The sequence below is a fragment of the Glandiceps talaboti genome, chromosome 7 (genome assembly GCF_964340395.1).
Source record: "Glandiceps talaboti chromosome 7, keGlaTala1.1, whole genome shotgun sequence".
In the NCBI taxonomy this organism is placed as follows: Eukaryota; Metazoa; Hemichordata; class Enteropneusta; family Spengelidae; genus Glandiceps; species Glandiceps talaboti.
This window is the reverse complement of record NC_135555.1, coordinates 8,182,670-8,196,822: the sequence shown is the minus strand read 5'-3', so window position 1 is coordinate 8,196,822 and position 14,153 is coordinate 8,182,670. Positions and strand designations below refer to the sequence as shown.

At 33.6% G+C, this 14,153-nt stretch overlaps 1 protein-coding gene across 1 annotated transcript; it reads right to left on the bottom strand.

Annotated features, from left to right (window-relative positions):
- Nucleotides 1–1,068: 1,068 nt before the first annotated feature.
- Nucleotides 1,069–5,964, bottom strand: LOC144437495 (sushi, von Willebrand factor type A, EGF and pentraxin domain-containing protein 1-like). The gene is made up of 7 exons (XM_078126437.1): nt 5,859–5,964; nt 5,285–5,548; nt 4,823–5,068; nt 4,352–4,525; nt 3,455–3,931; nt 2,857–3,012; nt 1,069–2,239 (listed from the first exon to the last, which is right to left on the bottom strand). The coding sequence occupies exons 1-7, from the start codon at nt 5,962–5,964 to the stop codon at nt 1,824–1,826; spliced, it is 1,839 nt and encodes a 612-aa protein (XP_077982563.1). The 3' UTR covers nt 1,069–1,823.
- Between the last annotated feature and the right edge of the window lie 8,189 nt (nt 5,965–14,153).

Sequence of the window (14,153 nt, the reverse complement as noted above, 5' to 3'; positions counted from 1 at the left end):
TGCATTGATGCTAATGAAACTTGCTACACATTTAATTTTTCCATATGCTAATAACAAGAACCGAATAGGTTTTCATGGTTAACATCAAATGAATATTAATTAGTTATTAGCATAACTGATGGTTTATAGTAATTAGGCTATATCTTAAGAATGCATACTTCAAATTCAATACAATTTGGTTAACCATAACAATGTTTGTTAATGTAGCTTCAATATAGTAGTTATAATGAAGAATTTGCATAATTAATGATTTTCTGTTATTCAGCTATACCTAAAGAAACTCAAATTCTACCATAACAAAGTGCACATGTCCTATACTAGTATAAAGCCAGTTGGTGTAGTTTTCAGTGTTCATGTATAATTTGCATAATTTGGTCAAATTTACATATGTCATGAATAAAAGTGATGTGCATATCTATGTGCCAAGTTTAAATGAGAGATTGAAATGACATATTACGGACAGATTCACAGATGTGAAATCCATTGCAGTAGTAGCACCTCCCAGTGCTTGTGCGCAAAAACCTCAGCGTGTCTTACTGGCACTTCTACTTCACTGGGTCTACAGGACACAAACTATGGGTCAGGACATTCAAAATCACCATTACTCTCCCCATGTTTTCTTAAATTAAGTCTGTGCATGTATAATTATACTATTTCTAGAAATATTTCTCCATTCAGTTAAAAGTTACTCGCATACAAATCAGCTAAATACTGTAGTCGTGTCTTACATTAATGCCATCATCTATTTCACCGATTTCCAACATAAATTGTAATTGCTATTATTATTATTTATAATAGTCCTTTGAAACATATTTACAATATACTTGTGTCGAACAGATGTCAACCCAAGCATATGAGGGCATTATTAATTCTGGTTATCTGGTCTTTCTGCCTAACCTTCATTTTTAATAATAAAACACATAACATGCACCAGTACTGACATTTTTGTTCTTCCTGCCTGGAACATTTACAGTATTTAAAGAAAAATCTACAAAATTACAAATGTGTCAATTTAAATGAATTGTTTATTAAATATATATTTGATAAATAAGTAAATACATGTGGGTTGTCGATGGCCATTGAATGGCCAATACACTAGCGTCTTAACAAAGCAGTTCGTCTGAGATTTATTGAATTATAGCCACTCTGTAAGTACAACACACAGGTTTTTTTTCTTATAATGGTCACCTTGGTTTCCTCTTGTGCTAACACAGAACCCATGAGGATCAGTTGATACTGGGTGTCTTAGGTGAAAGGTTTATATTTAAGAACTGTCCAGAATAAATGAAGAGTGTTGTCATTATCATAAAACACTAAATACAAATGCCAATATTTTATATCTTGAAAAACATCACATAAAATCCTACCTGAAAGATGAAAATATTTAAATATAACCAAGACAACTTTTTTGATAATAAATTCTTGAGTTGATGAACACATAGATGAAATGTGCTATTCTTTAAAAAAAATGCTGTACCAATGATATTATGTGACACAACTGAGTTGCTGAAAGCCATGTTGGTTCTTTAGACCCACTGGCCTATTTGTAGAAATAATTTGTATTATCAATACTCTGATCAACTAGTCTACAACAGAACAATTTTTCTAGACATCACTTAAAGCATTCAAACCAAATTAATCTGCCTAACACGTATTGGCTTAAAAATGGTTTAACCAAACATCACTTGTTTAGTCCAAATTCAAATACTAATAATAAGTTTATAACACTCGTTTTGATTTAAACACTTTCCCATTTTGATAAGATATGATAACTTGAAGACACATATAAGTATGCATTTAGCGTCAAATATTATCAGTGGCAATTACACTATTTCTTCAGCAGTCTGCTTTGATTCCATGAAGGTATTGACTGATGCAAGATCAATGCCTTTAAATTCAATGTCCTCATTCAAATTTTCATTGTTCACTTGCACTAATTCATCATCACTTGATTTCACTCCTAATGCTGTGGGAGCAATGTCCTCAACTTCTCCATCATACATAGCCTTTCCAAGTTTCTTTGTGTTATCTCGTTTTAGTTTTCCTTCATCCATTTCATCATAATATCCTTGGTTCCTGCAGGAATAGGCCACTTCATCCCTTCTATTTTTGGCCCTTCTTTTCTTTCTTAATGTAACAACTACCATTATCACCACAGCTATAATAATGAGAACTACTATAACTGTGAAAACAACAATCACAATCAGGTTGTTGAAATTAGGACTTGCCAAAGTAAAACCTAGAAGAAAAAAAAGAATTCAATATTTCAGCACGAGACAAAAATTACCTAAAAATTAAAAATATTACATTGTAATTTCAGCAATCCATGCTAGACTTATGTGTTTGTTACCAATGGAACCTTCTATGTACACTATAGGAAGATGTAAATAATAGATGATCCAAATGGGTGAATATTCCAAGGTAAACCAACACTTTTTAAGCTTAGTGGGGAAAACACTCATTCTCACCTAGACCATGCATTCACATTCAGACCTTAGCCCTACAAGTTGATAACATACACATAACAAATATTTGTGATCATCAACTGTTAAAAAAAGTATGGACCACACTAATTATGATATTAGGAACAATAACTTTGGAAAAAATGTAAAATTTTATCCATCTACTACGGACATTGATCACACAATACTGTCCTATTGATTCTTGGAACCATGAACAATATTTTTTTCATACAGCATGATATTAATATGATCGTGACATTTGATCTATGTCTGTGTGAATAACTTTTCCATAATCTGAACAAATATTACAGTACACTTACAGTATACTGTTACATATGGTGATGGTGACACTTATTGAGTTTGTATCGCTATATTATCGTAACATTGAACTTACAATGTGATTCCCTGAAGCTGCCAATGCCTTTTGTATATTTGCCATCTTTGCATTGTTCACACTCCAATTGTGCTTCCTCTTTCTGGAACTCATTGACGGGACAGAATATACAATCAGTTATTGATGGATCATAGTATGAACCCACTGGACAGGCCACTGAAAATGTAACAATAATTTCAACATGAATTATGCAAAGATCTATATGCAAATCAGTTGCTGTCCATCACAGCTTGTAACTACTCCCCTAGACTAATGCTAGTACACTGTCCAGTCTTTCAATACTGGCATATATGTTCTCTTTCAAATTTAAAAGTCATGTGATTGTGTTTGTTAAGTTTTTTTTTTACATATATACTTTAACCATACTGCCACCTATCTAAAAATTTAAAAGAACATTTAAAATATACACCAGTATAGTTCCACTGCTGGTAACAAATGTAATCAGAAGAATACCATCAAGTAATGTAAGGCTGAGTCTATGTTTCCCTTTGTATGTATAAAACTATATTTTGTTACATAATAGCAATTACAGTTAAATGCATGTACAAGCTAAATATTAATTTAGGACTATAAGTTAAAACTTAAAAAAAAAACTTACCACATCCAACAGATGTAGAAACATAACCTTTAAAACAAGTCCAAACTGGTTCACCAATTCTAAATGAGTTTGGATCACAGAGGATAGTTTGATTGTTGATTTCCAAACTGAAGGATCCATTTTTCACCAGGTATTCAATACTCTTCATTGTTTCATTCAAGTCTTTCTGCATTGTATCAAGGATATCAAAGAATGATTCTTCTTCAAGTTCAGAATTGTTAGCAGTATTAGACAGTTTGACCTCAACTGTGACAACTAAATCATCTGCCTGTCGCTTCCGTCTTTTGCTGTCTTTTCCACATGTGAATATGAAACTGTTTTCATTGCATACTCTGTTTTCTCCACGAGTGCACAAGTCATGATCATCTATGCGGGCATGAAAGTTGTCAATGATCTTTTGCATGTCAGTGAATGATTCACACACACCTGGATAGGTGAATTCTGCAGCCAATCCCACATCATGACCAGGTGCAAGCCCTACAAAAATGAAACCACACCACATGCATGTAAAATTAATTATTTAAAACCTGTAACACCCATTTATATCACTTTCAGGTTTTTGCTATTTACTGTATTCAAAAATACTTGGTATATGTTTTTACAAGTTAACAAATAGTTATATTAAACTTGCTTTAATTAAAAATCTGAAATGCACACTGATATCTCATCTGCACTGCAAGTTTAACTTGCCATCATCAAGATGAAATTGTTGAGGAAATACAGTCATGAAAAAGACATATCTCACAAAAGCCAAATAGATATCTGGTAGAATATTTAAACCAAACACATTGTTGTGTAGTTTTCTGGTTTTCAAAATTGTACAAACAAATTCCATTATCAACATATAACAACAGCCATATTTTTAATTATTCATTTTTTGGTTATCCATTTACTTACGAACACATCGAGGTGGTTGAGTTGGATTCCATATCTTACTAATACAAGTATAAACATCTCTGCCACGAAATGGCTGATATCTTTCCTTGCAATTTAGCACACACTGAAAGGCAGTTTCTGTTGCAGCACAGGACAAAGCTCCATACCAAGGAACTTGCAAATCAGAACATTTTTCTAAAGAAAAGTAGAAGGACACATGATAGGTTTACATGACAATCACTTTAATTTTTTAAAAAATCCTTTTGAAATTGACAGAGAAAAATCCTATATATTGTTCAACTGGGTAAATAGGAATGCATCAAGACTTGCTCAAGTCATCTATCTATCTATCTCTCTATCTCTGTCTCTATTTTAAATAAAAAACTTGAAATGACATGTCCGTGAACCATTTTGGACACTTGAAACAAGTACGCATCGCAAATAAATCATGTAATTATTATTAACTGACATCAATCATAATACTCTGCCTACCTAAGCCATGAGTAATTGTAATAACGAAAGTACAGGTAGCTGTATTCCCAGATGTATCCATAGCTGTTACAGTTACTGTACTGGTGCCAACAGGAAAGACACTTCCACTCACACGGTCTGTTGTGACTGATAAAAGCTCTGTGTTGTCAGTAGCAACTGCATCATCCCACTCAACTAACACTGAATCATGTGATGTCAATTGTGACTGATCAGATGGACATAATGTGATAATTGGTGGATGGGGATCTAAATGACAGGAAAGTAAGAAAACATGACTATGAGTCAGTGACTAAATTATAGTGTTAATCACTCCATTTGATTAGATGGACTGGATGAATATAAACACAATTTCTAACAGAAAGTGAAAGTTGGTAGATATGGATATGTAGACAGGAGAATTTAGTGAAGAAATGACTTCTTGATGTTTATTTGTTAGAATGCAAATGGTTGTAGTACACTTACCAAGCACTTTTACTGTAAATTGACACCAAATTTCATGATTATCATCTACAGCCCTGACATTGACAACTATTCCATTCTTGGAAGTTTCACTGAATTGTAAAGTTCCAGGAATATCTATATTACCACCAATAATGTCATGATTAATGGTGTTTCCATTCCCATCAACAGCTTCAATATCAACATCAATTTGAACAGTATCACTATCTGGTGGTACATTGAAAGACAACACTTCTCCTTCTGGACACTGTGTAAAGCTAGCTGCTCCTATTTCAACAGTCAGAAAAATGAATGAAAAAAGCAACATGAGAGAGCATTGAAATTCATATTTAATAAAATATCATAAAACTGTGCTTAGTTAAAGTATCAACTGTAATGATAAAACAATTGCTGTGAGATTAAACCGAAGGCGCCTTCTGTAAAGACAAGATGGTCGAAGTTTTTGATTAATTAATTCTGCCTCATATACTCATCAATGTGATATACATTCATGTCAAATGTTGCTTAACCCATACATAATCTCCCTTCCCCATACACTGCACTCATTTGGAAACTTTAATATTGAGATCTGAATTACTTATTGAGCTTGTTGTGATATTCCATGTGGCAGCATCACTTTGTTCATCACCACTTGTTGTTACTATGACAATCTGGTAGGAGGTGCCAGAGACCAAACCACTCATTAGCAGTTCTCTATCATCATCCAATTCATATCTCTCTACTGCTGGTGTTTCACCAAGCTGGCCATATGATACATCAAAACCATCATGGTCACCATCAGGAGTTTCCCATGTGATGGATATGCTATCAAACACTACTTCAACAACATTCATAATATGTACAGCACTTGGTTCTGACAAAAGAAAATAGAACATTTGAGACTATTGATAAAGGAATTGGTAAGCAACTAATAAAAAACAGAATTAGTTACACAACACATACTATTACCTTAGATAGGTGCCATAATCAGCCATGTCTGTAAGAATAGAAATCATCTAAATCATGTCGACCTGCACATGCTCTTTGCATGTAATATTATAATAAATATTATTCAGACAAATACAGAAAAAGAGACATGACTCCATACACACTTACTAAGTTACTTACTCGTGCACACATCTGCAGGGTTAACACATAATAGCTAAAACATCAATCTGGTGGATTGTACAATGTGGTTCGAAACAAACATAAAATTAAAGCATTTTCATGAACTTTTGGTTCTGGAGATTCACAATTTCATGGTTTTACATTGCCTATACATTTCATATGATTTCAGAGAAACATTCGGTTAGTTTATTATAAAGTTGTCCTTCATTTGGAGATCTTTGCCATGGGCCACACTGCCTCAAGGGAGTCAGCAGAAATGTATATGCAATAGGTGAACAATTCATGATGTTTTCACTAAAGGTAACAGGCACTTAGAAGTCATGAATATTCATTGTTCACCTATTGCATAAACATTTATACAGGCACGTATGATGCAATGTGGCCAAAGATCCCCAAATGAGGGACAACTTCAATTTGATGTTTCATTGAATTGCATGTAATGTAAGTCATGTAAACCATGAAATCATTCTTCACATTCTTCACATTCTTCATTTATTGAAAATAATGATGTTCCCCTTTCAAATTTACTTACTTGTAATCTGAGTCTCACTCACTCTAATACTCCTCATATTGGCACTTCTAGTCACCACAGATATAAAGTACTCTCTACCAGGTGTAAGTCCAGATAATGAATATGATGTAATTGATGGGCCAATGTTCATGACAGCACTAGATGCACCATCAGCTGGGGAGTAGTAGATATTATAACCATCATAGTCACCAATACTGGGTTGTGTCCAGCTGATAGGAATGGAGGTACTTGTGTAGTTACTAATTGTTAGGTTCAATGGTGGATTTGGCACTGTAGAAAAGTCATAAAATTATAAACAATTAAATTAAAAATCATGTCAGAAACACCTTGGTAAAACCAAACTACGGATAACCCGAGTTCATCAATAAGCAAGTCGGGTTGTTGACAATCTCTAAATCTGTTTGCAATGTCAACTGTAATAGGATTATAAAAGTTGTAACAGCTGATAACGTCCCTTGACTCAAACGATTCACTCCTTGAAAGTAACCCTCGGATCATGACCTTTCACCCAAGCCAAATCGTGACCTTTCACCCAAGCCAGTTGTGCCTCGCGGCGGAGTAACACACTCTCACTAGTACTTGACACATTCGGTCGACAGCATTTCAGTCTTGACTTAGCATCTGTACCAGCGATGACTCAGGCTTATAAGATGTAATTACAAAAAGCAAACACTTAGTTATGGTAATGAGCTGATAAGGATTGATAAGAAAGTGCAATAATTGCATTTTGCTGGTAAAGGGGATGTTCCCCTCATGGTATTTTCAATTAAATGAAAACAAGATTAAAAATTTCTTTTTGGCATCACAGAAATCCCAATATACAAATAAAACCTATCCACAGACTTAGACTCACTCACACACAGCCGTTAGAGTGCCATTAGCAGAGAACAGCTGTTTTGCATTGCCAATATCTAGGGCATACTTGTATTGTTTTTATATCCTTGTACTGTGCATTCTTATTGACTACAATCATTCCTTGACATGTTATTGTGACGGGCAGGACCATCACAATAGCACAACTCGTGTCCACTTTGTCCTGTCTTTAACTGGGAGATTTCCACACCAGTATACAATATTAAATGTCAAAAACGCTTCCAATTAGTGAATGATACACTAATGCTTAGATATCCTTACGTTAAATTATTGAGCTTACAAAGCAGATATGCTACAGTTTCTGTTAGTGTATATTTGCAAGAATTTGATATCAAAAAGTGTGCAAAATATTACTCACTCGTAAAATCTAGAAAGCCGCCTGGTTTGTTAATTGTTGATCATTGTATGCATATTATATGCTAGATAACCTGTGATAAATGTTGAAGGTATGAGTGCACTGTTACATCTATTGCAAGTGCTCCCTCTATCAACAACTACCCCTCTAGCAAGGAAATGTTTTAGCAATGAATTTTCAACTAATTTATGTAGAGAATTTCTAATGCCATTGAAGTACATTGAATTTCATATTACATGTCATTTGCACAATTGTAATTAAGACTAATAACATATTCATCATGGAATTGACATATAAATAACTTCTTAAGTCAAGCTGACAGGTTTTATATAATGCCCTTGATATTCAACTTCATTTTGAGTGAGTAGAAAGACAATCAGATGTATTCCGTATACCACATTGTGATTGGCAAATCTGATTGGTTGAAATTGACATTCAATGCCTTGTAGTGTATGTGATTCTTTATGTAGGTGTTCATCTCAAAATAGCAGAATCCATAAATTATGTATATGGCTTGAGGTATGACTTCTCTAAACTGGTACACTGGTCTTTATTGGTATTAAAGTAGTTAACACTTCAAAGGCTGACACTGTATTTTAGGCTGTAATTACATAGACGTTAATAAGGGGTTTAAAATTGATCAACAATTTATGGTTGTACATCACAGGAAAAACACAATAATCTTAGAAAATGTGAATGACTAATATTAGTACCAAAACTTTAACATATAATGGTACTACCATATTAAAAATAGCAGGTGACTGAAAGATTTAAAACGTACATGTTCTCTGTGATTTCTGTACGTTTTCACCAACAACAACACCTTGGTCTGTGTAGGCACTGACAACAACGGTGTACAGTCTGCCACCAGTCAACCCTGTCAACACAAGCTCTGTGCCATCACCAGAGTAAAGGTTAGTAGGACTGACAGTACTACCCAGTGGAGTGTATGTCACAGTGTAGTGGCTGAATGCCTCTGTGGATGGTGTCACTTGCACTGTCAATCTATTGGTCTGGATGTCAGTGAAGAACAAATCCAGTCCATTTATTTGACCTGATTGGTGAAGAAAATTAATTCAAATAGCAAACTTTGATCTCTTATAGTAATAGGACAAAGAACTGTCAATATTTGGACAGACAAAAAGGCCTCAAAGATATTTAATATAGATGAGAAATGGCTATATTATCTCTTATTACAACAGCTTAAATGGACCATTCCTTCAATGTTTGTAACGCTTTGATTGAAAACATCTAAAATGACTTGTGTAGTCTGTTGTACAAGAACTAAATTTTCATGGATCTGTAGTACTTGGTTGCTTATTTGCATACACTTCATCTACTTGCATATAAAATTGGTTCATTTGCATAATATGCTAATGTTGGTATATTATATTCTATTCAAACATTTTCATATGAAACTGGTTGATTTACCGTACAATATTCATTCACTTGCGTAACATGACAATGAGAAATTATACAACTATAGTGCAATGAGAAATTTACAAATTAAAAGAAAAAGTTTTTTGAATATTGTTATACCATCCAGGATGAACTAAAATGAAGGCTTGGTGTTTTGGATAAAAGACATGAAGTGCAAGATAAAATCTACTTGACTTCTCTAGGCATTTCACCAGTGTGATTATATTGAATAATTACATGTTTTAACCATGGGAACATTTCTAGATTACATGGCCAAACTTGAATATCATCATAATATACTCACTTGTGCGCTGGACACTACTCTGTACACCACTTCTCTCACTACCACTGAGTGTGAAAATTTGAACTGTGTACAAAGTATCAGGTATCAATCCAGCCAATGTGTATGATGAAATGGATTCATCCACGATGATTGGGGATGGATTAAAACCATTAGCTGGATCGTATTTAATCTCGTAACTATCTATAATGCCACCAGAGGGTGCTGTCCACAAGAATGACAGTTCTGTTGTTGTAGCTGCATTGAATGTCAGAGAGGATACAGACATTGGTTCTGTATGTGCAAAGAAAATGAACTGTTATACCCTGTTGAAATTATACAATCATACATTAAAATTGGTAACATGATTGTACTGACAGAACTAAATGAGCATTGGACACTTACTAGTTCTCAGTGTCTTGGTAGAAGGTGAACCCTTTGTATCACCTGCCTTGGTAGCCACACTGAATTTATACTCTTGTCCTGGAGTCAGATCATGAAATTCTAATTCGAAAATAGCTTCTGATACGAGAGTCTCTTGTGCACGATTACCATCAGATGGTGTATATGTCACAACATATTGATCAAACAGACCAGTGGCTTGTACCCATGAAATTGTGATGGTTGTCGTTGAATACTGTGCCATTGAAATTGTTCCTTGCATTTGTTCAACTAAAAAACAAAATCATAACATTTTTATAGTAAGATATACTAATGCATGTCATCTTGTTCTAAAGATACGTACTAATAGTAATTAAAATTTTTATCACAATTTACTTTGCATTACAACTTGTATAGTCATTGGCCATGTTGTTGAGTAAGGGCTTTTTGAACATATCTGATGGTTTGGATGAAATACATATGCAAAAAGAAATTACGGAGTTTAAATTAGTGTACTTTTACATTATCGTTTCCAAACTAATAAGGGTTTAACATAAATTGAATACACTTCATAAAAAACAATTAAGACAGTGTGTACATTCCAACATGAATCAGATCATCTTTCCTGAAATGATTAATGATTTATCATATCACTATCTACAGTGTAGCCACCATATCCCTTGGGACGCTGCTACCCACTGTTACCTATTTGGCAAATGTTTTCTAAATTTAAGTTTCTGTAGTTGATGCTTGTCTTCAATGGAACTAAAAATCATCTTCAGTTCACATGTTGTTAATATACTTGATGGATTGTTTCCAACAATATACATTATAATTATGTCATTTCAATCGTTTAAATGTGTTTCATGCCTATAAAGCAAGCATGAGTTCTGCCAATAGCATGTAATTACTTCAATGTTTAATAAAGTAGATACCATACGCACACATAGAAACTTTGTTTGGGATATTTAATAAGCAAAATCACCTGCCACTCTATGCAAATTGGGTATAATATATGCAATTTTTGGTCAGACTTCAGAATTTGAGGATTATGAATAAAAGGTTTGCATGTGAGTAAAAAAACTTATAAACTCATGCATCTTGAATGTTTTTGACCAAAAATTATATTTTTTGCCCCTTATTTTTATGTACAGGATCAGATCACCTTGTGTTGAATCATTATTAAATTGATACCCATAGGAACTTCTAAATACCAAACAATTCTGCTGCTTGCTTTCTAAGTATCATTACGAACAATTGTAAATTAGCATGTCACAAGAAACATGCCTACCAAAATTTCAGACCAATCTGATATGTAATTCTGGAGTTCATGATTTTGGCTAAACTCATAACTGTCTTACCTACTTTGCATATCAAAACAATTTCTTATTAGAGAAATTGTCTTCTGACCATGATATAATTTGCATTAATATAGGAGGGGGGATTCATTATCTAGACATGAAAATAACATACCCACATATTTCAGACCAATGTGCAAATTAGTTGCCTAGTACGTTTCCTTGACTTTAGTCACATAATTTAATTTTCCAAAAAGATTCACATACATCTATACAAAAAGACAATTTGCAATGCCTAACCTTAACTATCGATTGAGCACAAAATGATCAACATGATTTTTACCAGTTTTGATACTTATAAGTGCTATATTTTGACATTACTTTCATTTCAATAAATAGTGAGAAGATTAAAATAGAATAACCCTGAGAATAACGAGACATAATTATAGAAATATGAATCAATAATTTACGTGTGGCTTGTTCAATGCTCCTTGGGTCACTCTTTTCAGTTCCACTCACAGTCCGGAAATCAATGCTATAAACAGTACCAGGTGTCAGGCCTAGCAAAGTGTAAGAGTCAGTGCTGTTGGAAACCAAGATAGGTATTGCAGTCACACCACCAGCAGGAGTGTAGGTGATCTCATAGTTACTAAAAGTACCACTGGGATATCCCCAACTCAGTTGTATGGTAACTGTACCTACTATACCCACAGTGATCTCACCAGGTAACTCAGGTACTGAAATGAATAATAGTTTGAACATAATCATATTTCTACTTAAATACTTGATTTACTCAATCTTTGCAATTACCCCGGTACAATTAACATCTCCTGACTTACACCCAAACAAGAAATTGATAGGAGTATGTTTTTTGGCACTTAATGAGAAAAACATTCTGTGAAAAACTGCAAAGTATATTTATGTGATGTTGCCAAATAATTCTTTATTGATGGTAAAATGCATAAATTAAGGAGTGAATTGAGAAAAAAAGTTGTAATACTGTAAAGATGATCAACTTTCACCCAAAACTCAAAGTTTTTTACTTGGCAAGCTACAGGCAAAACTAGTAAATCAAATTAGTTATCATGATCAATTACAATAAATTGACATTATATTTTGATAAAACCATAGACGTTGGAGAGATCTCTTTCCATCATCTATATCTCACCACATCTTTGATAAAACATGGAAGCAAATGGATCAATTCACTCAATCCTGATTTTAATTTAAGTTGTAGAATTTATACTGATGATCCTGGCAAGATAGCATCGAGAATTGAGAATCAATTCTCTGAACATATTTTGACTCTATGAGTGCAATTATTAATACAGAATGTTTTAGACATAAACAAATTCACATAAATATCTGAGGTTTGGATGATAGGTATAAAAACAGAAACTTCAATGAATTTGAGACCTAAATTAAAGTGAGTTGAGAGTAAAACTACTTCTCTCCAAAAGTTTAGTATAGATGCCACTGTTGTACAATTATGCAACATTGAAAAGAAATGGAACAATTGTGCCTTAATTATAATTATTTTATGCATACTGGGTATAATTGGTAAGCAACTGATGTTTCAGTTTAATATTCTTGAGAGGGAAAAGTTAGATAATCAAATGTTATGCATAAAACTGTGTTTTACAAACCTGTTCTCTGGTGTACAGTAGATGGTAAACTTCTCCATCCTTCGACTGTTGTATACACTTTAAATGTGTACATTACACCTGGTTGGAGTTCAGTGTACATGTGAGATGTTATGTTGTTTGTGAGTGTCAGAGTCTCGTGCTGAGTTTCATCAACTGGTGAATAGACCAATTCATAGGCATCGAATTGATCATCTGATGCTGGTGCTACCCAGGTAAGTGTTACTTGATTAGAAGTGTATCCTGTAACAGTCACCTCTCCAGGAGCATTGATCTCTAAAATTAGAAACAAAATCTTATGTAGTGTCAGAAACTTATGAGCTGAAGAATTGATAGAATAAACATGTTTATAATTCAAGTAATCTTACAAATATTTACAATGTCCACATACAACTTGCTTCTATGATGTGGATGACATGATTAACATGCACACCAAAACTTGGGTTGGAAGAAATTGCAGAAGTTGACTTACCAATGCCTCCATTATTGATTTCAGCTGACACAGAGAAAGACAATTCTTGACATGTCTTATCTTGATTGGCATATTGCAAGGTTGAAATACTACTAAAATTATGTACACATTCATCATACAGGACTTGCTGCTCTGCATCTGAAATTATAAGTTTAAAACATTATACCACACATAAGCCAAGTCCTTGCCGTTGTGGTGCTCAAAATATGTATAAGCCAATTTCACATTCAGAATTTTTTTTCTTACATTACACTTGCAAAGGTATGATTATTTTATTCTCCAATATTTTTATTCATTCAGCTGGGAAATGCCTGTGACATGTGGCCCTTTAGCTCACTTGATATGAATGATAATGAATGATATGAATGATAATATTTGGAATAATAATGAAAGTCAAAATGCATGAGATTATGCAAATAGAGCTATATGATATGCATAGAACTCGCATTTGAATAACATTATTGTCATGCTTCCCCAATCTCTGTCATCATAGGCATATTCATTTTTGTTGA